Source organism: Hypanus sabinus, unplaced genomic scaffold (assembly GCF_030144855.1).
Source record: "Hypanus sabinus isolate sHypSab1 unplaced genomic scaffold, sHypSab1.hap1 scaffold_460, whole genome shotgun sequence".
In the NCBI taxonomy this organism is placed as follows: domain Eukaryota; kingdom Metazoa; phylum Chordata; class Chondrichthyes; order Myliobatiformes; family Dasyatidae; genus Hypanus; species Hypanus sabinus.
In genome coordinates, this window is record NW_026781333.1 from 188767 (window position 1) to 216532 (window position 27766).

General features: G+C 47.3%; 1 protein-coding gene across 1 annotated transcript in view; it reads left to right on the forward strand.

Annotated features, from left to right (window-relative positions):
- Positions 1 to 1969: 1969 nt before the first annotated feature.
- The window catches only part of LOC132389012 (uncharacterized), a 48328-nt gene continuing 22531 nt past the window's right edge, over positions 1970 to 27766 (forward strand). The window contains exon 1 of the mRNA XM_059961428.1: positions 1970 to 2289. Coding sequence (XP_059817411.1) covers positions 2227 to 2289 — 63 coding nt within the window. The 5' untranslated portion in view covers positions 1970 to 2226. The remainder of the gene's footprint in view (positions 2290 to 27766) is intronic.

A 27766-nucleotide genomic window follows, 5' to 3' on the forward strand; every position in this document is an offset into this window, starting at 1 on the left:
GCACTCTGCCTCTATCACGGGCAAGTACTTTCAGATAACACAAGGAACACAAATTATACGATTCTCTGTCAGTAACAATCTATAAATATGCTTTATGTCATTAACAACATATAAAATACATTGGGTCATGATCAATATTAAAATGATTTGTGTCAATAACATACTTGGACATGTTGAATTCGGTCCCTGTCTCCATTCCTCCTGTAATCCACAACCAGCTCCATTGTTTTTGTCACAATGAGGGAGAGATTGTTTTCTTGACACCACTGTGTCGGGGTGATGACTTCTTCTCTATACGCTGCCTCGTTATTATTTGGGATCCGGCCGATCAATGTAGTGCCGTCAGCAAATTTAATTAGCAAATTGGAACCCGCCACTGCAGCCCCACAGTGCACTATGTACTGATTGCAAAGCTACGAAATTGCATGTGAATAGCCTCCCCTCCCCCAACTCCACTCTTTCTGCGTCACCAGCAGACTGGGACATCTCACATCTCGCCGCCTCCGCCAGGACATTAAACTGTGAACAACTGTGGTCAGAGACTGATCTCTGGGGTACTCCAAACGCTACCTCCTTCCAGTCTGTAAACGACCCACTCATCCAGACACACACTACCGGCAGTTTATCGATCTCCAACGAAAAAGCCTAATCACCTACTCCCGATGTTCATTACCATTGCTGACTCTGATTTTACCACTTCAAATGCCAGGAGGGACCATCTGGTCCCTTCCCATGATTCTGTTCCATATCAGTATATGAAAATACATCCCTGCCTTTCTCCTCTCGCGTTCCCTGAGATGACAGGTTGCAACTAGTCACCACTCCAAGGGATAGGAGATTGCCATTGAATTTCATAGAATCAGAGAAATCTACAGCACATTGCAGACAGTTTGGCCTTTATCTTAGTCCCAACTGCTTAGAATTACCCTACCACATAGCCACCTATTTTCCTAAGCTCCATGTACCTATCTGAGTCTCTTAAAAGATCCTATTTTATCCGACTCTACCATATCGCTGGCACTGCATTCCATAAACACACACCACTGTTGTTTAAAAATCTTAGCTCTGACATCTCCTCTGTACTTACTTCCAAGCAGTTTAAACCTATTCCCCCTCGTGTTAGCCGTTTCTGCCCTGGGGAAAGCCTCTGGCTATCCACACGACCAATGCCTCTCATCATCTTATACACCTGCATGAATTTCCTGCATGATTTTCTCCGGGCTGAACAAGAGGATGAGCTCACTGTGGTTGTGACGTTGTTCAGGGCCCCGGACGAAGTTGGTTAAACTCCTTCTTCCCCGCTCTTTTCAATGTTTTAGGTCATTCTCACTAATTTCAAAGGTCTTCGCTTCGAACTGCTGGGTTGTTACAATGAACATCTGAAGTCTGACAGCAGACTAGCGAGTGAATGGAGCAGAGTCAGAAACCAAGTTGCCAGTCAGAGATTTGGGGCTCCAGAAAGAGATGGGGCCTGGTTTACAAGGAGGAGGAAGAAGAGAAACCGAACCTGCAGGATGTGGCTACAAATGAAAGATCAGACACATTTGGAATCTGCTTGATTGGAAAAAAAGGTGGTTAATTTCTGCAAAATACTGGAGGAAATCAACAGATCAGGCAGCAAATGTGGAGAGGAATAAATAGACAACGTTTACGCCGAGCCCCTTCAGCATGCCTAGACTGTGTACTCCTCTGCTTAGTTGCTACCTGAACTGCACAGTTCCGCCAGCATTGTGTGTGTGTGTGTGTGTGTGTGTGTGTGTGTGTGTGTGTCTGTGTGTGTGTGTGTGTGTGTGAGTGTGTGTGTGTGTGTGTGCGTGTGTGTCTGTTTGTGTGTGTGTGTGTGTGTGTGAGTGTGTGTGTGTGTGTGTGTGCGTGTGTGTGTGTGTGTGTGTGTGTGTGTGTGTGTGTGTGTGAGTGTGTGTGTGTGTGTGTGTGTGTGTGTGTTTCTAGCAACTGCAGAATCTCTTGTGTTTTATATCTGCCTCTGTAAGAGGGTTATACGAGAGGCATTAGGTAAATAGAATGCCTGTTGATATTGTTTTTGGGAGCCACTTTCTACGTTAAAACAGCTGCTGAGTTTTCGACACAGAAAAAAAAACCCTGAGGTGTGGACATGAAACGGGTGCTAGCAGGAATGTTTAATGGCACCGCGATTACTCATAAAGCCCTGGGTTTAAAATTTCGCTGCTTCTGAAGCAACGATCAAATACGCAGGCATCAAGGTCGATGACGTCACCGAATAGCACGCATGCGCGCCGTAGACAAAGGACATCCGGAGGATCGGTAAAGGTAAGAATGATTTTCTGGGCTGCTATCTTAAACACCGACTGAGGGACACTTGCTGTGAACTCCGGACATCATAGTCCGCAATCCTGGGACAGTCCTGCTCTCTTCCCTCTCTCTCAGCCCCGCGATCCGTACACGGACCCCGGGGAGCTTCCGGCTGATGAGTGAATGGGAACCGATGGATCTCTCAGACAGAGCTGAGCTCCAGCTATCTAAACGCAAGGATTAGGAACTCAGAGAAAGGGAACAAAATCTTTTACATCACCAGTTGAGAAAATCACCTTTGTTCTATCTCCGATCACAAACAAGAGAAAATCTGCAGGTGCTGGAAATCCAAGCAACACACACAAAATGCCGGAGGAACTCAGCTTGAGTACTCTTTTCCATAGATGCTGCCTGGCCTGCTGAGCTCCACCAGCATTTTGTGTCTGTTGCTTCCTCTACCTCCTCTTGCTCTGGACTTTTCTACCGGTGAGAACATGTTTTGTCCCGTTCTCCCTGGGTGCATAATGACATCAAACACCTTTGCCCTGGGCTACAAGTAGCTTTCACTTCACAAATGTGCCAGACTCCAGTGAGACAGACTACTGCCCTTCCCTTCATATTCATTGGCATTGCATTCACTGAGTTCAACACCATCTGTCACTTGGGGGAGATTTCAGAGGAAATATTTATGTACAATACAGAAACTGGTATTACAGTATTGTGGCGATGCAAAATTTGCTGGAGAATTTGCAAGTGGGGAGTGATATTTGGAAATCTGACCTTTGAAAGTATCATTTAGCAAGCAAATCACATATGGACGGTTTGCAAAAGTTCAAGTGAGAAAATCCTTCATAACCCACAACAGGCCTGTTACATAGTTTGTGTGAGAGTGCAGATGAACTTGATCAAACCCAGAGGAGATCAAAGTTCTTATCGACAGTGAGTTGCTAGCTGTTAAAAGAAGTACCTCCCTATTTAAAATTCAGTGTGCATGTCTTGTTGTCAGTGGGTAAAAATTGCACAGCGCAAGGTGTTTCAGCACACCGGTCATTACAAATTAGACAGGACATTGGTGGGAAGGCGGGGAGACCTCCAGTGCCCCTGATACCCTCACATACAAGATGTGCATATAGCTGCAGCCTGTAACCCTGCATTTTAAGGAGCTGAAGCTGGAAATGGATGAATTCTGGATCATCTAGGAGTTGGAGGGGGTGATAGTTATAACATCAAGAGAGGTGAGTTACACCCAAGGTGCAGGACACATTAAACTGGGTGAGAGTAAGGAAGGGGAATGAGGTTAAATATCCATCACAGAGTACTCTTGGGGTCATCTCATACAACAACAGGTGGACCACTTTACAAACTGTTGGGGGGGCGGGTTACCTGGCAGAGGAAAGTCAAATGTTCGGAAATTAAAACTAGCAGTGATCTAATATCCTAGTGGTAAGGCTTGCTATTGCTAGTGTGTGGAGTGGAGGGTGTTTGGTGAAACTAAATTTGCAGGGGGGAATTGGAGTCAGAATGCCAGAACAGATGGTGAAGCGGGTGAAATGAATTGACTTATACCATTCATATACATGAGGAGTAGAAATCTTCATATTACTTCTTCATCTAAATGTGCAATCTGTAATTTACAATAAATAGTTTATACTTAGGACAGTCATTATAACAGAAACACAATTGTATCAGCATAAATTAATCAGTCTGTTGCCCTGGTGGAAGAAGCCGTCCAGGAGCCTGTTGGTCCAGCTGTTATGCTGCTGTACCATTTCCTGGAAGGTAGCAGCTGGAACAGTTTGTTGTTGGAGTGACTTGGGTCCACAATGATCCTTTGGGACTTTTTACGCACCTGTCTCTGTAAATGTCCTGAACAATGGGAAGCACACAACTACAGATACGCCGGGCTGTCCGCACCACTCTCTGCAGAGCCCTACGATTGAGGGAAGTACAGTTCCCATATCAGGCAGTGATGCAGCCAGTCAGAATGCTCTCAATTGTGCCCCTGTAGAAAGTTCCTAGGATTTGGGGCCCCATCCCAAACTTCTTCAACCGTCTGAGGTGAAAGAGGCACACGGCCACGTACCACACAGCCGGTATGTACAGACCACATGAGATCCTTGGTGATGTTTATGCTGAGGAACTTAAAGCTGTTCACTCTCTCAACCCCAGATCTATTGATGTCAAAAGGGGTTAGCCTGTCTCCATTCCTTCTGTAATCCACAACCAGTTCCCTTGTTTTTGTGATATTGAGGGAGAGGTTGCTTTCTTGACACCAGAAAGATGTTGTTCAGACCTCAAATAGAGTCAGCAGACAAAAGGTTAAGCATGGTATGATGAACGTGCTGAGCTGTGTATATCAGAATGCAAGAAGCGTCGTAGGAAAGCCAGATGAGCTCAGGACAGGGAATTGTGATATTGTAGACATTATTGGGACTTGGTTGCTCCCAACACTCTGAGAGATTTAGAAAAAAAAAACTTTGTAGAGATCGCAGACAATGCTTAGAAACAAAGATTGATATAGGAAGCGATTTTAACTTTTTATATATTGAGTGGAACTCCCATACTGTAAAAGGACTAAATGGGGTAGAGTTTGTCAAATGTGCTCTTAATCAGGACGTCGTATTCCCGACATAGAGGTGTGCGGTAAGCTGTTAGGAAATGATCTAGCATTAGTGACAGAAATTAGTGTATGGGAACACTTTGTATCTAGCGATCGTAATGACATAAGGTTCCAAGTAAATATGGAAAAAGAGAGGGCTGGACCATGGTTTGAGTTTCTAAATTGGAGAAAAGACAATTTTGATGGTATCAGAAAGATCTAATAAGTGTGGATTGGGACTGGCGGTTTTTCTAGCAAAGGAATACTTGTAAGTGTGAGTTCTTCAGAAGTGAGGGAGTAGAGTTTGTATGTGCCTGCCAGAATAAAAGTGGTAAGCCCACAAATGTAACCCTTACCCAACAGGCTGGTATATGTCTAGGGGAAAAAGGAGATCCAGCCACTCTCCAACCCACCTCCCATACACGCAGGTGCTGTGAGAATCGAGTTAATGCCTCGCGCCCGCCAACAGTATCAAACCCACAACAAATACCGTTATGAAATACACTTTAAAAAGTTCAGTCTGTTTAGTGCACTCGTTGGAGCTCAATCAACGAACCAATCGACCCATCCGGCCGTCGCACCTGGGATCACCCCGGTGGTCTTACGAGCAGTCCAGCACACGTCCACCTTCCTCAGCGTCTTCCTCGGCCTCTCCCTTCCACCAAAAAAAAACCCGCGAAAAAAACCCCTCCTCCAAATTCCCAGCATCACAAGACACAGTAACATTCCCCATTGATTAACAAATGAATACAATTACCATATCAGCCATTCTGAAGTGAAACAACGGTGAGAGAAACACTTATCCGACAAAGAAACATTCCTACTTGTAACAAACCAAAGAGGCCATTCTGAGTAACATACACAGGACATTGTACATCTAAATAATTGACGATCCTATCTCTTAGTACTCCTTCCAATAAATTACCCATGACCGACATCAAACTTACCAGCCTATAATTTCCCAGATTACTTTTAGAGCATGCTTTAAACAATAGAACAACATGAGCTATCCTCCAAATCTCTGGCACCTCACCCATAGATAATGACATTTAAATATATCTGTCAGGGTCCCTGCAATTTCAACATTAGTCTCCTTCAAGGTCCAAGGGAATACCCTGTCAGGTCCTGGAGATTTATCTACTCAAGGTAGCAAGCACCTCCTCCTCTTCTATCCGTATAGGTTCCATGACCTCAATACTTGTTTGCCTTATTTCCATTGACTCCAAACCAGTTTTCTTAGTAAATTCAGACACAAAAAAAAACATTTAACATCTCATCAATTTCTTTTGGTTCCATGCATAGTCGACCACTCTGATCTTCAAGAGGACCAATTTTATCCCTTAACTATCCTTTTGCTATTAATATACCTGTGGAAGCTCTTACTATCCTTCACCTTGACTGCCAACGCCACCTCATGTCTTCTTTCAGCCCTTCCTGATTTCTTCCTTAAGTATTTTTTTGCACTTTTTATACTCCTCAAATACCTTCTTTGCTCCGTTTCTCATATATGCCATACATCTCTCTCTTCTTTATCAGAGTTCCAATATCCATCAAGAACCAAGGTTCCTTATTCTTATTCACCTTGCCTTTAATCCTGAGACTTTGTTCCCAGGGTGTCCTCATGGGCCATCCGGAAATGATTTAAGCTGGTGACAACCCTGTTTTCCCCTGTGGGGTAACCCTCATGTGGAATCGGGCTAATGGTCGGACCTTCAACCAAGTGAGTCCAGTCTCCACTGTTAGTCTGGCCAGTTTACTCTTCAGAGTGCCATTGGCTCTCTCCACTCTGCCAGCGGCCCGTGGGTGGTGTAGACAGTGGAATTGTTGCTTGATAGCTAGTTTGTTACATACCCCTTCATTTGCTTTCACCACAAAGTGTGGGCCATTGTCTGAGCTCAGCATCTCTGGCCAGGTCGTACCTGGGAATTATTTCCCGTAATAATACCTTCACAACTGTCACAGCAGTATTAATGGTAGTTGCTATAGCTTCAATCCATCAACTGAACAGATCTATAATAACTAAGTAGTATCTGTAGCAATGTACTCTAGGCAATTCAATAAAATCAACTTGTAGACACGAAAAAGATCCACCTGTCAAGGGAATCGTACCCGGTGTGCAGGGTACAGGTTACCAACCATTCCCTGCTTTCCCAGGTGTGTACAATTATGTATATAATCAACCAATATTGGTAAAAACTGTGTAGGAACATAAACTTGTCCCACTGGGTGATCCAAAAACCTAGGTCGGGGTCTTTCTGGCACCCCATCTGGGACCACAGTTTTCACTCCTCCTCAGAGGCAGCCCCTGAGAAGAACAAAACTCGAGGTAGCTGTAGAACGGTGAGTAAGTTGTTTACAAAGGTGGCGTTACTAATGGGGTGGCAGGAGGAAGTCAGGAATCCCCATGTTCCCAGAGAGCCCCGTAGTCATGTACAATCCCAAATGCAAAGCGGAGTCTGTGTAAACGTTCCCACTTTAGTCTGTTGCTGGGATACAGGCACGAGTCAGAGCAAACAGCTCAGCCTTCTGGGGGGAGACAGCTGCTTCAAAAGAGGCCTGTTCAATTATTTCACTGTCCGTCACTATTGCATCGTTTCCCTGCTGGATCCACAAAAGAGCTTCCATCCTTATAAAACGTTTCCTCAGGCTAGAGGGGGCATTGCAGAATGGATGGGAGAGTCTGTCCTTCTTTCACTGTGATCTGGACGGGCTAGAGGGGGTATTGCAGAATGGATGGGAGAATCTGTCCTTCTTTCAATGTGATCTGGACGGGCTAGAGGGGGTATTGCAGAATGGATGGGAGAGTCTGTCCTTCTTTTGCTGTGATCTGGACGGGCTAGAGGGGGTATTGCAGAATGGATGGGAGAGTATGTGCTTCATTCACTGTGATCCAGACAGGAGGGCTGACATCATGGACTGCAATTGCCCAGAGATGGGGTACAACATCTTGGGTTTGGTCAATATTAAAAGAATGTCTTACCAGATGTCCCGTCTTCACCTCAGACTCCTGCCAGTATCGGAGTTGGCCCACGGCCAAGTCTTGCCAGTCTCCCTCGGTGCTGGAGGCTTGTTTCATCAGGGTGTAGGCAAGGAACCCTGGGCTCTTCGGCTTGAACACAGGGCAAACCCACTGGTGGTATAGGGAACCACCAGTCCTGTCTGTCACCAAAAGAAATCTGGAACTTCGTCCGGAAATGCAGTACCATCTCTTCCTTTAACCTCTCCAATCACCAGGACTGGGAACTTCTGTCCCTTGAGGGGATTCCTCAGATGAGCACCACGTAGGGTCAAAGTGCCACGGGAAGCTATCAGTTGTTCGCAGTTCCGGCATGATATCCTTGTCCATGTATAGAATCTCGACTTCCAAGGCAGAGCAAGTCTCTCCCTACGAGATTTCACCCCCCGTCTGGTGGTGACTGTAAATGAAACCTCACACTGGTTCCCCTGGAATTCCACCTGCAGTGGCTGGGTACGTGAATACGTTCGTTCCGTGCCTTCGAACACTGACAGAGTGATTGTAGCGTCTGATAGCTGGAATCCCTTTTGATAGTATTTCCTGATCGAGGGTGTTTTTGGTTGCCCCATATCAATCATAAACGGAATTGAAATTCCAGCAACTGTCAATATTACATTGGGCTCTTCCTGAGGGATCTTTGCTTGTCAATTTCTAAACGGGTTGTTGTCCCCACCTATCCCATGGTAGGTTTTTGATCCCATTTCTGATCCCAAGATATAGCCCGTTTGCATCCTTCTTCCCGCTGAACATGCTCACTTTAAATATTAGTTCCTTTCGGGGTTGATCAGGAATCGAAAATCAGGTTCCAATAATATGTTAAAGCTCATCACATTCAATTTCGGTCATTGTCAGGCCAATCCGTATTATCTGTTTAAATCATGTTGGCTTAGTTGGTAAGTTTTGGAGCAGTAGGACATTAAACTGGGGGGACAGATTCCCATTATTAAAAGGCTTGGTCTCCTGTGAAAGTGCCATAGCAGGCCACAAATCACTGCCAATAGTCTGATCCTGATTCCCCAGGGTTCGGATTGCATTCAAGTACTTTAGTGATGTTTACAGGTTGCTGGAGAGCCCTTTCCAAGGCTTGAATAATCTGGTCTGTCTGTTCATTCTCATTATGGTTTCCCGCCTGTAACTCCGGATAGGTTTGGTATCGCAATTCTGCCTTCCATTTCCACCCCTCATCAGCTGACAGAATCATGCAGCAGAGACTGAATAAATCTTGTGGATTCTCTTTAGACATTTGTGTAGTACTGTGGACACACTGAGCAAACTGTGCTGGTTTTTCTTTTCTATCTGGGGCCTGATTCATGATCATTATCATATCTTGAGGCTTCCAGGGTGCATACACAGGAATCACTGAGGGCTGTCCCTCCTCCTGCTCATGGATTGAGCAGCATTAGAGTGGGCAGTTGTCTTTGTGGAGCCACTAACTCTGGGGATTTATTGGATTCTTCCCTCCCTGTCTCGGAACAATCCCCGGTATTCCCTTTCGGGATCTCAGGGTGTAGAGATCCCCTTCCCTGTGCCGCTGTTTTACCTGAGCAGCCACCGTATCTGGGTACTGGGAGGATTGGGGTTCGGGGGCACTGGGTGAACTTGGCCGCTGGTAAGGTAGGAGAGGTACGGTGGGTGCCCACTCCTCAGCATGGCCACTGTCCTCAAACATGGGGGTTGCGATCCCTTGTTTTCCTGTAAGTTCGAACTTTAGACTGATATTCCTGCCCTTCTCTCCTATCTGGACCAACCTCGGTTTGCTTACGTTGTTTCTCCTGCTCTTGTTTTTGGTGCCCATCCACCCATTCATGCTCCACTTTTAGCATCTCCCAACCTTTGGCGTTCCTTCTGCAGTACATACCTGTTTCCCTTTCTCACATGCATTATTCCTCCAACTTGTTGATAATATGCTGTTCCACTTTACATCTTCATTCAGCCGATCTGCTCAGCACTCCCTATATTGGGATCGTGTTTGTGACTCCAAATGTTGAAGTTGAATAAAACTCGGCGGACCAGCTTCTTATTGTCGCCACAGTTCATTTTCCAGCAGGAGTTTGAGACCCTGTTGTCAAAGGGAAGGCATGTAAGCACTGCCACCATCTGATAAGTGGACTGACTTAATCAGGTTACAGCCATATATTTATACATAGTAAGCCCCATACATTCCTATTGCAAGATGTTATTTGAACTGGTACGCCCACCAAGTCTGTTGTCTCCAAACTTAATTAGATAAGAGAGTTTGCTAAATGAAGGTTTTAATTACAGATGGATACACTGTCTAGTCCTTAACAGTTATTCCCTTTGCAAGGCCCTGACTTAATTACAAACAGATGTTTATTCCTGTCCTTATCAGTGAGTCCTCCCCCCTTTACTCAAAAGAGGGTACAATGTATAATGTTATCAACTAATGAGGGTCCAGTGTATAATGTTATCAACTAATGAGGGTGCAATGTATAATGTTATCAACTAATGAGGGTCCAGTGTATAATGTTATCATCTCTCAGTGTGTCTCTCTGCAAGCCGTAGAGCCGTAGAACTGGTAATGAGCCTGTCTTCGCTAACCACTGAAGACAGTGTTTACTTCGGTTCAGATATTCCTATTCAGTCCCAATTATTCTTTTAGCCAGAGGTTACATAGGTTCAAAATGATTTTGTTTTGTATATATCCTTAATTCTTCAGGAGGGTTCGGGGGAAATGTTTTTGTCCAATATAGAAACTGGTGTTACCTGTGTGTATTGTGGTGATGCAAAAGTTGCTGGAGAATTTACAAGTGGGAAAAGTGGAGTGATATTTGGAACTCTAACTTTTTGAAGTGTAATTTAGCAAGCAAACCACATGGACAATGTGTAAAAGCTCTGGTAAGAAAATCCTTCATTACCCGTTACACTCCCGCTACATAGTTCGTGTGAGAGTGCAGATGAACTCGATCAAACCCAGAGCAGGTCATAGTTCTTATTGACAGTGATCTGCTAGCTGTTAAAATGAATACCTCACTATATAAAAATCACTGTGCACATGTTGTCACTTGGTAAAAATAAGCACAGTACATGATTTATGTGCACACTGGTCATTAGAAATTAGAGGGGGTATTGGAGGGAAGGTGCAGAGACTGCCAGTGTCCTTGATGCCCTCACCTACAAGATGTGCATCCAGCTGCAGCTTGTAGCCCTGAACTTGAAGGAGCTGGGACTTGAAATTGATGAATTCTGGATCAGCTGGGAGTCAGAGGGGGTGATGCATGTGACATGAAGAGAGGTGAGTTACGCCCAAGGTGCAGGACACAGGAAACTGGGTGAGAGTCAGGCAGGTGAATGAAGTTAAACAGCCATCGAAGAGTACTCTTGCGGACATCCCACACAACAGCAGCTGGACCAATTTAGAAACTGTTGGGGGGATTACCTGGCAGTGAAAAGTCAAATAAGTGATAGGGAATTCATTAGTTATGGGAATGGAACAAGAAGTGGACTAATATCCTAGTATTAAGATTTGCTAGAGCTGGTGTAGTGAGGGGTTGAAGTGGTTAAAATAAGTTGTATGGGGAATGGGAGCCAGAGTGACAGAACGGATAGTGGAGAGGGTGATTTGAGTCGAATTGAATTGACTTTATTACATACATACTTCATACTCGTGAGGAGTAAATATCTTTATGTTACTCTCCATCTAAATGTGCAATGTGTAATTTATAGTAACTTATAATATATTGTTTATACATAGAAGAGTCAATATAACATCAACATGCAATTGTATCGGCATGAATTAATCATTCTGATGGCCTGGTAGAAAATGACGTCCCAAAGCCTATTAGTCCTTTTGCTGTGGTACCGTTTCCTGGATGGTGGCAGTAGGAACAGTTTGTGGTTGTGGTGAATTGGGTCCCCAATATCCTTTGGGCCCTCTTTACACACCTGTCTCTGTAAATCTCCTGAATAGTGGGAAGTTCACATCTACAGATGCACTGGGCTGTCCGCACCACTCTCTGCAGGGTCCTGCGATTGAGGGAAGTACAGTTCCCATACCAGGCAGTGCTGCATCCACTCAGGATGCTCTCTATTGTCTCTCTGTAGAAAGTTCTTAGGATTTGGGGCCCACAACAAGCAACTTCAACCATCTGAGGAGAAAGAGGTGCTGCTGTGCTCTTTTCAAAACACAGCCGGTATGTACAGAGCATTTGAGATCCTTGGTGATCTTCATGCTGAGGATCTTAAAGCTGTTCACCCTCTCAACCCCAGATCTATTGATGTCAATAGGGGTTAGCCTGTCTCCATTCCTCCTGTAGTACACAATCAGCTCCTTTGTTTTTGTGACAATAAGGAGAGTTTGTTTTCTTGACACTAGTCAGATGTTGTTCAGACCTCAGATATCAAACACTCAGCTCCTGAATTGCTCCCAGAAACTCCAGCCATTGCTGCCCTGTTGTCACTCCTACCTTTTCCCTTCCAAACAAGTTTGGCCAGCTTCTCTGTCACAGAAACATGGAGGAGTTCAGTACGGAAACAGGCTATTTGGCCCATCTAGTCAATGCTTAAACAACCACTTAAGGTATCTATTGCAACTACCTGACTGGGACCATCGCCTTCCATACACCTACCATCCAGGCTCCCATCCAAACTTCTTTCAAATGGTGAAACTGAGCTCACAAGTACCCCTTGTGCTGACATCTCATGCCACACTCTCACAACCAATTCAGTGAAGAGCTTTTCCATGTGCACCCATTAAATGTTCACCTTCCCCGCTTACCCATGACCTCTAGTTGTCATCCCACCCAACCTCAGTGGAAAAAGCTGCTTGCATTTACCCTATCTATACCCTCATAATTCTGTATACTTCCAACAAATCCTCATGCAATGTTTAATTACCTTGTCTATGTTTAGTGCATTTTTTAGGTGTATAAGATGACGAGGAGCATTGATCGTGTAGGTAGCCAGAGGTTTTATTCCCAGGACTGAAATGGCTAACACGAGGGGGCATAGTTTTAAGGTGCTTTGAAATAGATACTGAGGGGATGCCAGGGGTAAGTTTTTTTACACAGGTAGTGGGGGGTTCATGCAATACACTGCTGGCTATTTGTGTGAGAGTGTTTCAGTTATTGCGGGGCCAGGAACCCATGTAGCTCAGTGGGAACAGGGAACAATACCAGTGGAGAGAGTCAAACTTAGCCAGGTCACGGATTGGAGATGGCAGAAATGCCCCATTCATATGGAGACAGGAAGAGCATCAGAGAGTTTGATGGTCATTCCAGATACCAGCACCCTGCCCAGTCAGGAGATGATTTCTCTCTCCAACTTGGGTTGAACTTCACTGTTACAGTGTGATGCCAGATCACACCTTGACAACTTATGTGAACTCATCTGAAATGTTGTCCTTCACCCATTGACAGATATTGTAAATCTTTTTACAGGTCAAAAATGACAGGAATTTGTGTACGGGAATCTAGAGCTCAACACACCAGTTTTGCTGTCTCTGTCCAGATATTTAAGAAGTGGAGCAAGGGATTCACTCAATCATCCTTCCTGCTCAGACTGTGGGGAAGGATTCACTGAATCATCTGACCAACTGACACACCCATCATTTTGCACAGGGTGGAACGATTCACCTGATCAGACAGTGGAAATGGAATCACTCGGCCTTCTCAACTGAAGGTACATCAGCTAGTTCATACTGGGCAAGGCCATTCACCTGTTCTGTGGGTGAGGAGGGATTCAGTCAGTCTTTCCACTTGTGGACACACCAGTCAGTTCACACTGGGCAGAGGCTGGTCATCTGTTGAATTTTGGGGAAGCATTCACTCGGTCATCTGACCTAATGGCTCACCAGCGAGTTCACACCGGGGAGAGGCCGTTCACCTGCTCGGAATGTGGGAAAGGATTCACTTGCTCATCTAAACTGAAATTACATCAGCGTGTTCACAGTGGGGAGAGGCCGTTCACCTGCTCAGACTGTGGGAAGGGATTCACTATGTCATCTAATCTGAAGGTACATCAGAGAGTTCATACTGGAGAGAGGCCGTTCACCTGCTCAGACTGTGGGAAGGGATTCACTATGTCATCTCATCTGAAGGTGCATTGGAGAGTTCATACTGGAGAGAGGCCGTTCACCTGCTCAGACTGTGGGAGGGGATTTACTTGCTCATCCAAACTGAAAGTACACCAGCGAGTTCACACTGGGGAGCGGCTGTTCACCTGCCCGGACTGTGGGAAGGGATTCACTTGCTCATCCGAACTGAAAGTACACCAGCGAGTTCACACCGGAGAGAGGCCATTCATCTGCTCAGACTGTGGGAAGGGATTCACTCAGTCATCCCATCTGAAGGTTCACCAGCGAATTCACACTGGGGAAAGGCCGTTCATCTGCTCAGACTGTGGGAAGGGATTCACTTGCTCATCCGACCTGAAGGTCCACCAGCGAGTTCACACTGGGGAGAGGCCATTCATCTGCTCAGTCTGTGGGAAAGGATTCAGCTGGTCTTCTCAACTGAAATCACATCAGAGAGTTCATACTGGAGAGAGGCCATTCACCTGCTCAGACTGTGGGAAGGGATTCACTGCGTCATTCCACCTGAAGATACATCAGAGAGTTCACACTGGAGAGAGGCCATTCATCTGCTCAGACTGTGGGAAGGGATTCACTCAGTCATCCCATCTGAAGGTTCACCAGCGAGTTCACACTGGGGAGCGGCCGTTCACCTGCTTAGACTGTGGGAAGGGATTCACTTGCTCATCCGAACTGAAGTTACATCAGCGATTTCACACTGGGGAGCGGCCGTTTGCCTGCTCAGACTGTGGGAAGGGATTCTCTGTTTCATCCCAGCTACTGAGTCACCAGTCAGTTCACACCGGGGAGAGGCCATTCAGCTGCTCGGAGTGTGGGAAGGGATTCACTATGTCATCTAATCTGAAGGTACATCAGAGAGTTCATACTGAAGAGAGGCCGTTCACCTGCTCAGACTGTGGGAAGGGATTCACTATGTCATCTAATCTGAAGGTGCATCGGAGAGTTCATACTGGAGAGAGGCCGTTCACCTGCTCAGACTGTGGGAGGGGATTTACTTGCTCATCCAAACTGAAAGTACACCAGCGAGTTCACACTGGGGAGCAGCTGTTCACCTGCCCGGACTGTGGGAAGGGATTCACTTGCTCATCCGAACTGAAAGTACACCAGCGAGTTCACACCGGAGAGAGGCCATTCATCTGCTCAGACTGTGGGAAGGGATTCACTCAGTCATCCCATCTGAAGGTTCACCAGCGAATTCACACTGGGGAAAGGCCGTTCATCTGCTCGGACTGTGGGAAGGGATTCACTTGCTCATCCGACCTGAAGGTCCATCAGCGAGTTCACACTGGGGAGAGGCCGTTCACCTGCTCAGTCTGTGGGAAAGGATTCAGCTGGTCTTCTCAACTGAAATCACATCAGAGATTTCACACTGGAGAGAGGCCATTCACCTGCTCAGACTGTGGGAAGGGATTCACTGCGTCATTCCACCTGAAGGTACATCAGAGAGTTCACACTGGAGAGAGGCCATTCACTTGCTCAGTCTGTGGGAAGGGATTCACTCAGTCATCCCACCTAATGGCTCACCAGCGAGTTCACACTGCGGAACGGCCGTTCACCTGCTTAGACTGTGGGAAGGGATTCACTTGCTCATCCGAACTGAAGTTACATCAGCGAGTTCACACTGGGGAGCGGCCGTTTGCCTGCTCAGACTGTGGGAAAGGATTCTCTCTTTCATCCCAGCTACTGAGTCACCAGTCAGTTCACACCGGGGAGAGGCCATTCATCTGCTCAGTCTGTGGGAAGGGATTCAATTGGTCATCTCACCTGCAGAGACACCAGTCAGCCCACACGGGGAAATGGCCATTCACCTGCTCAGTCTGTGGGAAGGGATTCACTCAGTCAGCTCAACTGAAGGTACATCAGCGAGTTCACACCGGGGAGAGGCCGTTCACCTGCTCAGTCTGTGGGAAGGGATTCAATTGGTCATCTCACCTGCAGAGACACCAGTCAGCCCACACGGGGAAATGGCCATTCACCTGCTCAGTCTGTGGGAAGGGATTCACTTGGTCATATAAGCTGAATAGACATCAGCGAGTTCACACTGGGGAGAGGCCGTTCACTTGCTCTGTCTGTGGGAAGGGATTCGCTGAGTCATCCCACCTAATGGCTCACCAGCGAGTTCACACTGGGTAGAGGCCGATCTCCTGCTTAGAGTTTGGCATAAGATTCTCTCAGCCAAATCAACCGAATGTGCATCATTGAGTTCACACTGGGGAGAGGCTTTTCACCTGCTGTGAATATGGGAATCGATTCACTCAGTCATCTAACCATATGCAACTCTCACTTCGGCTAGCAGCTTAACTTTTAGAGTGATAGCTCCCCAACCCAGCCAACTTAAGAAATCTCATTTGGGTGGATGCTTCATGATGTGTCCCGTTCCAAATCAGTACACTGAAATAACAAACTGTACACAATATGTGATTAAACAATTGAGATTTATAATTCCTACTTAGACTATAGGGTTAGTAAAGAAAACAAAAAGAAAGAAAAAGGGCCCACTCTCTCCATTCACATCTTCTCATTTCTCCCCAGCAAAAGGTGGTGAAATTCTCTCTTCCAGACTCACAGGAAAGAACAGCATTTCTGCCATTGGAGAGCCCCGCACTCCCAAACCCTGTTATCTCTAGTCATAACCTAAACATTGTTGCTGCAGAGAAACAATTACCTTAGCAGTGAAACATTACATAGAGGCCATTACAGTAGCCGTGAAACCTTGCAGCAAGTTATACTTGTGACTCACCGCCGGGTTCACACTGGGCAGGAAGTTTCAATAAGCTGAATGCTGGATATTTCTCCATCACCATTGCTGAATGCAATTTCAAGACTGACTGCTGGTGCTGAACTCTGCAATTATTGCTGCTGCTCACCACACCCAGTTCTGCACCCTGGTCACTGGGCATGGGAGGAGTTTCTTCTGCTGCACATTCTCCTTTAATGGGACTGGAGTTTAATATTCTGCATCTGAGACAAATAAATCAGTTCTATTTTAAACTTTGTCTTTGGAACTCTGTGAGTTTACAACACAACTAGTGGACTCAGGCCGGCTGGACCCTGCCAATGATTCTATTCCTTGACAGTCCTTTTAAATCCTCCCCTATTGTTCATCTCCTGCTTCCCTGTGGTGATGGGTTCCAAACCAGTGGTGAAGAGGTTTCCCTTAATTTTTCTACTGACTGAAGAAGTCACACATGTTGCAGTTCTGTCTGAGATGTTCTTCACCCCTCAGATCTCTGGGTTGACGAAGAATGACATTGGGAGTTAACCTCCTTATTCAGGGCACATTTCCATATTTTGGGCCATTTTCCCTGCATCTAAAGGGTTGTTAGAAAACACCACTCTACTCTAAAGACTGAAAGCCAAATGGGAAACCATCCATTGGATGTTCAACGAAGCAGGGTCGGAAACCAGCGGCGGGTCCGCACATTGCAGAGTTTGGGGCTCTGGACAATGGTCGGGATAAGAATGTATGATGAGGAGAAAGGAATCAGCAGCGGGACTTGGCAACAAATTACAGATAGCAAGATTTGGAAGCTCATTTGATGGAAAATAATTCAGTTGTCTGACTGACAACACAGACAATGCCTGTTGTGAGATTCCCCATTTGTTGAGGCACATGTGTGTTGAGAATGGTAATATCTATTGAAGGAGTTATTCCTGCTTGTTTATCCTGTAATGTTATGTAACCCTTACCCAACAGGCTGGTATATGTCTAGGGGAAAAAGGAGATCCAGCCACTCTCCAACCCACCTCCCGTACACGCAGGTGCTGTGAGAATCAAGTTAATGCCTCGCGCCCGCCCACAGTATCAAACCCACAACAAATACCGTTATGAAATACACTTTAAAGAGTTTACTAAAATTAAAAAATAGTAGGCAATACAATATTTATATATATATATATACAAGGAAAAAACAAAAGGCGCCAACTTATCAAAGTTCAGTCTGTTTACTGCACTCGTTGGAGCTCAATCAACGAACCAATCGACCCATCCGGCCGTTGCACCTGTGACCCCCCCGGTGGTCTTACGAGCAGTCCAGCACACGTCCACCTTCCTCAGCGTCTTCCTCGGCCTCTCCCAAAGAAACCCGCGAAAACCCCTCCCCCAGGTTCCCAGCATCACAAGACACAATGACATTCCCCATTGATTAACAAATGAAGACAATTACTATATCAGCCATTCTAAAGTGAAACAATGGCGAGAGAAACACTTATCTGACAAAGAAACATTCGTACTTGTAACAAACCAACGAGGCCATTTTGAGTAACATACCTCGGACATTGTACAATCTCTCCCCACCAGCAAATGTCATGCCCTCATGGCATTACAAGAGGTCCCCAAAGCTTCTTGCAACACACAAAACCCAACCCAGGTGCAGAAAGCAGTAACATAACTACCCAGAGCAGTAGAAATCACACTCGGTTCTCCTGGTACCACATATGTCAACCGCTCCGGGGGGCGCCTAATCCTCTGAGATCTCCAAACCCCTTCTGCCCCACTGGGCTCCCTCGTCACCTGCGAACCCACTGTCTCAGACACCCCAGGTCTACCTGACAGACCCGCACCCCCTTCCTCACAGGGGTCCTCCCTCACCCGAGATCTCTCCGGCTCACGCTCGGGTTCCACCCTCTCTCCCACCAATGTAGGCTACCTCTCCATCTGACCCTCAAGACCTTCCCTCCTCTCTCCCAATTCAGTATGGGAAGGGCCAGGAGCCTCCTCTCCTGGTACTGGAGCACCAGCGAATGGGAACAGGACACACTCATCTGAGTCGTCCTCCTCTGAATCGGTAGCCATTCCCGGGTGAGGGACCCGTCCCCACTCTTCAGCAGCGGGCTCTTCCCGTTCTCCGCGCCCTCGCAGAGTCCTTGTACTGGGCGTAACCTCCCACTCGGGCTCCTTATCCACCTGCTCCGCTTGACCCAGTGGCAGCAGGTGATTCCTATGGAGTACCTTGATAGGCCCTTTTCCATCCTCGGGTTTCACCCGGTAAACTGGCAGGTTCGGCATCTGGCTCTCTATTACATAGGAGCTGGCCGCCCATCGATCTGCCAACTTGTGCTTACCAGGGAGTCCCAAATTCCGTAAAAGGACCCGGTCGCCCGGTAATAATTGTACAAACTTCACCTTTCGATCATACCGCATCTTATTCTTCTGATTTTGTTTGGTAGCCGCCGCCTCGGCCAACTCGTACGCCCGCTGTAACTCCCTCTTCATGTCGGACACGTACTTTAGATGGGACTTCCCGGGAAATTCACCCACTCCACCTCCAAAACACACGTCAATGGGCAACCTCGCTTCCCGCCCGAACATCAGATAATAGGGCGAATACCCTGTAGCATCATTGCGAGTACAATTGTAACAGTGAACCAGTTGTCCAATATGACGACTCCACCTGCTTTTCTGCCCAATCTCCAGCGTCCCGAGCATATCCAATAGGGTCCTGTTAAATCTCTCTGGCTGAGGATCTCCCTGTGGGTGGTAAGGGGTAGTCCTGGATTTCTCAACCCCAAGCATAGTCAGTAATTCCTGGATAAGGCGGTTCTCAAAGTCTCGCCCCTGATCACTATGGATTCGACTGTGAAGGACGTAATGCACAAAGTACTTCTCCCATAACACCTTCGCTACTGTCGTCGCCTTCTGATCCTTGGTGGGAAATGCCTGAGCACAGCGAGTGTAATGATCGGTGAAGACTAAGACATTTGCGGTGTTGCTGGTGTCAGGCTCAATCGACAGGAAATCCATACATACCAGGTCCAGAGGTCCCGCACTCTGCAAGTGCGACAGTGGAGCCGCCAACGCTGGCAGGGTCTTCCTCTGGATGCAACGACGGCATCCCCTACAGTATTCTTCGACGTCCCCCCTCATCCGGGGCCAGTAGAACCGGTCTTTGAGCAATCCATATGTCTTTTCCACCCCCAAGTGTCCAGAATCATCATGCAAGGCCTGGAGTACAGTCTGGCGATACTCCTCCGGCAGGACCAGTTGCCAACAGCGGGGTTGGTCCGGAGGCGTCGTTACCCGGTACAAGATTTTGTTCTTCAACTTCAACCGAGACCACTCCTTCAACAACAGAGGCACGCATGGGTGTTTCGCCTGCTCAGCCAACGCCGCATCCCCCTTCTCGACCGCTCTCCACACTGTGCCAATGCCCGGGTCATTTTGCTGAGCAGTTGCCACTTCCCCCGGACTCAGTTCCGGCAACTGTTTAGTCCCCAGTGCGGTCAGGTCACAGTAAACTAGGGGTATGGCGTCGTCAAAAACCCCCAAATGGTCCACGGCTCGTTCCAGCCTCCCTCTTCCCTCGGCCCTCACAGTGATAGCAAACTGACACATCGCCTTCACTCCAGGGGCAGGGACATTCTCCCACTCCTCGTCCCTCTCCTCCTCCCCCGGCTCCCGACGAAACAAAGCATCCGCATCGACATTCTTGCTTCCGGGGCGGTACCTCAGGCTGAAATCATATACCGACAAGGCCGCCAGCCACCGATGTCCGGTGGCATCCAGCTTCGCCGAAGTCAAAATATAAGTGAGTGGATTGTTATCCGTTCTCACCTCAAACTTGGCTCCGTACAGGTAATCACCTAGCTTGTCCACCACCGCCCACTTCAGCGCCAGGAACCAACTTGTGAGTGGGATAGTTTATCTCCGATGGCGACAAGCTTCGGCTGACAAAGGCTACCGGTCTCAATGCTTTGCCAGGCTCCTAGTACAGAACAGCCCCGAGACCCTCTCGGCTGGCATCCGTGTGCAGCACGTATGGCTTCTGGGGATCGGCAAAAGCCAACACCGGGGCCTGGGTCAGTGCCCTTTTCAAAGATCGGAACGCCTCTTCACATTGATCATCCCATCTCGAGCCAAAAGGTTCCGCCGGGTTCCAGTATCCTCCAGCATCCTGCCTCTGGTTCCCCATCCTCTTCTTCCCCACCGGGGAATAGCCACACAACAGCGGAGTCAACGGGTGACACACTTTGTCGTATCCTTTCACAAATCGCCGGTAATACCCACAGAACGCCAAAAATGAGCGCAGAGCACCCACTTTCTGGGGTCTCGGCCAGGTGGTCACGGCCTCTATCTTGGTTGGATCAGTAGCCACTCCCTCTCGCGAAATGATATGGCCAATGTAGTTAACCGACGACTTGCAGAACTGGCATTTGTCCAGGGAAAGCTTCAACCCTTCTTCATTAAGCCGGCCCAACACCTTCAACAGCCTCTCCTCATGTTCCTCCAAAGTCGATCCAAACACTATCAAATCGTGCAGGTACACCAGCACCTCCAACAGATTCATATCCCCCACAGTTCTCTCCATGAGCCTCTGGAAGGTGGCTGGGGCTCCGGATATGCCTTGGGGCATTCGTTCGAACTGAAAGAACCCCAGCGGGCAGATAAAAGCAGTCTTCTCTTTATCGGCCGCACTCATCGGGATCTGGTAATACCCACTTCTTAAATCCAGCACACTGAACCACTTCAGGCAGGCCAACGCATCCTCGACTCTTGGGACAGTATATTGATCAGGGACAGTTCGCCGATTCAACGTCCTGTAGTCAACACACATGCGCACTCGCCCATTCTTCTTCTGTGCCACCACTATTGGGGACGCATAAGGACTTCGAGACTCAGCTATGATTCCGGCCTCCTTCAACTTGCACAAGTGCTGTCGCACGTCCTCAACATCTGCCGGAGCCAGCCGCCGGGATCTCTCTCGGAACGGGGTGTCCTCCGTCACCCGGATGGTGTGGCGAGTGCTTTTGGAGCAGCCAACATCAAACTCGCCCCGAGAAAAAAACAGCTTCCATCTTCCCCATCTTCTCCACTAGCCGGTGTTTCCACTCCGGCGACACAGGGGAATCCCCGAAGTTAAAGGCTTCAGCGGTCAGCTCCCTTCGATGGTCCGATCCCTCCCCGTTAGGGGTCCGCACTGGTGCGCTGGACATTACCGTCACCGGGAACAGATGTGCCAGCGGCATTCCCCTCTTAAAGGTGATTTCTCTTGCCGTGGTGTTCCTGACACTTATAGCTATACGCCTCGCATATACCACCCCTGGTCTCTGCACTTCGGGCCTCACCAGCACCCCCGCCGGAAATCGTGTCTCCCCTTCAAGATCGTCTGGGGCGTCTACTAACAGGGCTTCTCCCGTCGGCACTCCTGGGAATCTTGTGTCCCCATCACTAGGGCTACCTCCCCGGGTCGGATCACCTTGGGCCTCGCCTGCGTACACCACACCGTCCCTCGTTTACACTCCGGGTCCAGCCCTTGGGAGGCATCCCCTTCTGCGAACACTGCTCGAAACACTGGATGCACCGAGAGGGTCTCCAGAAAGTCTTCCCCCCCTTTCTCCTTACAAGCTCCCAGGAGCCGTCGCACAACTGGGGAGTTAGTCCCCACCAGGAGGGCAGCACCACCGGTTTTCACTGGGTCAGGACACACCAACGTCTCAATAACTTCCGACACTCCCACATCGCCCTCCAAGAACTCCAATCTCACCGATAGGTACCCATCGTACGGGTAGTCACCCTCGCTCACACCCCAAATCTGCAGGGCGTCAAATGGGGTTACGGGCAAATGCTTTAGATATTGATTGTAGAAAGACCGGTACAATAAGGTCACCTGCGATCCCGTATCAAGAACGGCTTTTGCGTAAATTCCCTCTATCCGTAGACCCACACTGGCACGGGGTCCTACCAGCCCATCCGGAACAGAGGCGTGGGCACCCGGTGGTCTTCCGGCTGATCTCTGGGAACGTGTTCCTCCAGAGGCTCCAGTCCATTCCCTCACTGAGCCTCTCCTAAGTTTCCCCGACACCTCTCCCTTCTTAGTCGCAGGGGGGCTTGTCCTCCGCGGGACTCCTTGTCTTTCACAATCCCACCTAAAGTGACCTTCCTCTCCACAACTATAGCACACCCTCGGCCTTCCACAGTCCCGCCTGAAATGCCCCTCTTTCCCACAGTTAAAGCACACACTGCCGGCCGCCCCTCCTCTCCCAGGACGGCTCCTGCTCCCAATCCACTGCACTGATCGCCCCTGAGAGTAGGTACCTCCCCTGTCCCTCCCATCCAAAGGGGGTTCCCTACTCCCCAGGGGTTTGTCAGTTCTCCACTCAGCCACCACTTCCTGTATCGCTGAGGATTGCTCCCGTAGGCCCGTGCCCCTTTTCCACCCCAACGCTCTCTCTTCCTCTCGCACCTCTCTAATCAGTTGCCCGAAGGATGGAGGGGGACCTTTCCTATAAGCCTGCCGGATAGTCCACGCCACTTCGTCCTCCTCCAGAGAGCCACTGAATAGCTGACTCATCCTCACGCTAGCCACGTCAGTCGCCTTCACTACCCCCCGGCGCCGCAGCCCCGAGAGCATCCCCTCCATCCTAAATATGTACTCGGAGAGCTTTTCCCCTGTCCATTGTTCCAGGCGTTGAAACTCTGCTAAAAGCAGCCAGGGTTCCCCTGACAACCCAAACGCTCCCTCCAAAACTTCTAGGCATTCCTCCACTGAGGCCCCAGGCTTCTCAGCTTTCAACTCCCGGACGGTTTTGGCTGCTAAACCCCTCAAACTTCCCACCAATCGCTGCCTCTTCTCCTCCTCTGAGCCTGGCCACTCCTCTAACATCAAAGACGTATGCTCGATCCAGGTCTCATAGTCCACCTCCCCATCCGGAGTAGGCTTGGCTCCCGAGAACACCCCCAGCTTCAGCCGTGGCCTCTCGGCCACCCCCACCAGGGAATTAAGTGCGGCTGCCAGCTCCGAGGCTTCCACCCTACCTGTGGAGCGGTGCTTAGTCACGACTCCCTCCTCCCACCTCCCTTTACTAGTGCCGGGCACCTCTCTGGGGTCCACCTCTAGCTCTAACTCTTCCTCCGATGTCTCCTCAGCCTCATCCTTGTAGAAGAGGAGCCCCCACGGCCCCGCCTCCCCCGGTACACTGACCGTCGCCGGCAGTTCCACCGTCCTGACTTCAGCACTCGTACGATCCTACACCCAGCTAGACTCTACCTCTTTACCACACCGTCTAGCTACCAATTCTACCTGCCCAATACCCTTCACCGAACTTAAACCCTGCACTATCACGTCTCCCGAAACTCGAAAATCCATTCCGCTCACTACGCATGCGTACTGTACTGGTACACCTTCAAACTCGCACCAACAAACAAACTTATCTCTGTCCATCTCCGCTCTGCTGCCTGCGCGATTCCACAGCCCCTGACAATCCAATCCGGGACGAGCACCCCACAAATGTAACCCTTACCCACAGGCTGGTATATGTCTAGGGGAAAAAGGAGATCCAGCCACTCTCCAACCCACCTCCCGTACACGCAGGTGCTGTGAGAATCGAGTTAATGCCTCCGCCCGCCAACAGTATCAAACCCACAACAAATACCGTTATGAAATATACTTTAAAGTGTTTACTAAAATTAAAAAAATAGTAGGCAATACAATATTTATTTATATATATATATACAAGGAAAAAACAAAAGGCGCCAACTTATCAAAGTTCAGTCTGTTTAGTGCACTCGTTGGAGCTCAATCAACGAACCAATCGACCCATCCGGCCGTCGCACCTGGGACCCCCCGGTGGTCTTACGAGCAGTCCAGCACACGTCCACCTTCCTCAGCGTCTTCTTCGGCCTCTCCCAAAAAAACCCGCGAAAACCCCTCCCCCAAGTTCCCAGCATCACAAGACACAATGACATTCCCCATTGATTAACAAATGAAGACAATTACCATATCAGCCATTCTAAAGTGAAACAACGGAGAGAGAAACACTTATCCGACAAAGAAACGTTCCTGCTTGTAACAAACCAACGAGGCCATTTTGAGTAACATACCTAGGACATTGTACAATTATATCTGGATAGTTATTTTTGATTAACCTGTCTGTTATAATGTATTGATTATAATATAAATTGTGAGATTCTGTCCCTAACTGGATATGGCTTCAATTTATGGTGCCTTAATGAGGTGATAGAGGTCATTCATGAGTTTGTATTTTTAAGCAAGATTTTGGTGAATTATATTTGCCACTTGATTGTACTTGCATAAGTAATCAGATTGAGGTAAACTGCTGCAGGATCCGAGGAATATGTTGGATTGTGTCTGGTTTCTCTTGGCATTTTCTGCATTTATTGCCTTGTTTGTATTGTATTGTGAGTTTTTTGTTAACCACCTTGTCCTGTATTTCTGCAAGGAATCCCTCTGTTTCTGGGAAGAGGTGTCCAACTCTCAGTCAGGTGCTTGATGCTTCCTTTTCAACATCTTGTCTGCTCAGATCGTTGGGATGTCTCCCATGGAGGGTCATACTCATTCCATTTGTTAATGTTTTCTTCCATATTGATTATTCATTTTTCTGAGTTGGCCTCTCATTTAAGTTTTCTGGTCTTCTTAGCACAATTGCACATACACACTTGGAGTGCTGAATCCCGTTTACTTTTGAAGAAAATATACACCTAAAAGTTTTATCTGACTGTTGTGTGATTTTTTTTTCATTTGTGTTATTCCTCTTCCTCCTGTCTAAGGTACTGTTTGAGTGTAAATAGTCTTTTCTGAAGTTTTCTAAAGTTCTTATTTATCTTTGTAAATTTTACTGATTGAAGTGGGACTAAGGTATTTTTATTTAGAAAAAGTCAATGTCTGTACTGATGAAAGTGTTTATTGCCTTTGTTGTATTTGTTAATTATTGAGCTCTGTTTGGCAGGTTTTCTTAAGCCTCGAACTAAATTTTGTCAAATGTTCTCCCTATTTCACACTACTTTCTATTTCTTTGCTTGTTGATATTCCAGATATGTGGGTATCAAGAGTCCCAGTGAAGGGTCTTGGCCCGAAATGTTGATTCCCATCCATAGATGCTGCCTGACATGCTGAGCTCCTCCAGCACTTTGTATGTAGTTTTCTAGATTTCTAGCATCTGCAGGCCCTCTTGTTTCCCACATACTTATGTTTCTTGAAAGAACAAGCCGGTTGTAGTGTAGTGTAGCTCTGTTGGTAAAATATTAAATAAAAACATGAGGAATAGGTGGCACAGGGTTGGAAGATGTAGAATATCAGTGAGTAGAATTAAGGAAGAGCAAATGTAAAACAAAATCACTGATAGGAATTGTTTCGAGAGCCTCAAACAGTAGTAAGTATGTGGTCCACAAATTACAAGGGGAGATAGAAAATGCTTGCCAAAAGGGCAATGTTACAGTAGTCATGGGGGATTGTCATGCAGGTGATTAGGAAAATCAGGATGGTGTTGGTCTCAAGAGGAGGAATTTCCTAGAATGGCTACAAGATGCTTTTTTAGAGCAGCTCATGGTTGAGCTCACTTGGGAGTCAGCTATTCTGGATTGGGTGTTGTAATGAGCCAGAATTAATTAGGTCACTAAAATCCAAAGAACACTTAGGGGCAAGTGAATTTAATATGATCAAATTCACCATGACATTAGTGAAGGAGAAGCTAAAGTCAATGTGGAATAAAGAGAATTAGAGAGGCATGAGAGAAAAATTGGTCAAAATTGATCTAAAAAAACTTGGGCAGGGATGAAAACAGAGCAGCAATGGCTGGAATTTTTGGAAGCAATTTGGATGGCACAGGATATATACAGTGGCATGCACAAGTTTAGGCACCCCTGGTCAAAACTTCTATTATTGTGAATAGCTAAGTGATTAAAAGATGACCTGATTACAAAAGGCATAGTTAAAGATGACACATTTCTTTAATATTTTTAGCAAGATTACATTTTTATTTCCATCTTTTACAATTTCAAAATAACAAAAAAGGAAAAGGGCCAGAAACAAAACTTTGCGGACCCTGCTTGGTCAGTACCGAGTAACACCCCCTTTGGCAAGTATCACAGCTTGTGAACACTTTCTGTAGCCAGCCAAGAGTCTTTCAGTTCTTGTTTGAATAAATTTCTGGATTCAGTCATAAGCAGCAAAGTACTGATTGTGGAAATTACAAATGAGAATATTATTAGAGTCACAGAGAGCAGCAGCAGCACTGAAACAGGTCTTTTGGCCTTTCTAGTCCATGATGACCTGTTCTTGTTGTTACTGCCTAGTTCCAACTAACTGCACCAGAGCCTTCATACACCTCCCATCCACGTCCTCACCTAAATTCCTCTTTAGTGTCTAAATCAAACCCACATCCTCCACTTCCACTGGCAGCTCATTCCACACTCTCACCAACCTCCGAGTGAAGAATTCCCCTTCAGATTCCTCGGAAATAATTCACTTTCACCCTGCATGAATGTCCAATGTCAGGGTGAGAGGGAGGATGGGGCAGAGAGGGAAGACAGTAATGGGAGGGGGTGGTCGAGTGCGGAGAGGAAAACAGAGCGGAGTGTTTATACTTAATATCTTTCAGAAAAACTAATTGTTTGAACTTGCTGCGAAGCTCTCCAAATCCTGTATATTCTTAACCAAATTATTGATCTAGGTGACAAGTAGCAATGGTTGATGTTCAAAGTAAATGTTATTATCAGAGTACATATCTGTCACCACATGCAACCCTGAGACTGTTTTCCCTACAGGTACACTTAGCAAATCTATTGAATAGTAACAGGATCAATGAAAGATCAAGTGGAGCATAGAATTCAACAAACTGTGCAAATGCAAATTAATTAAAAGTCAATGAATAATGAGAGCAATGGGGAGTAACGCTGAGGAACCTCACTAGGCCCAGGCCTCGAGTCCAAAAAACAGCCTCCCATCATCACTCTCTGCATCCTACCATCAAGACAACTGTGCATCCAGTGAGACAGCTCTCCCTGAATCCTGTGTGATCTGACTTTCCACAGCAACTTACCCTGTGAATGTTATCAAAGGCCTCACTGATGCCCATATTGGCCACTATCCTGGGA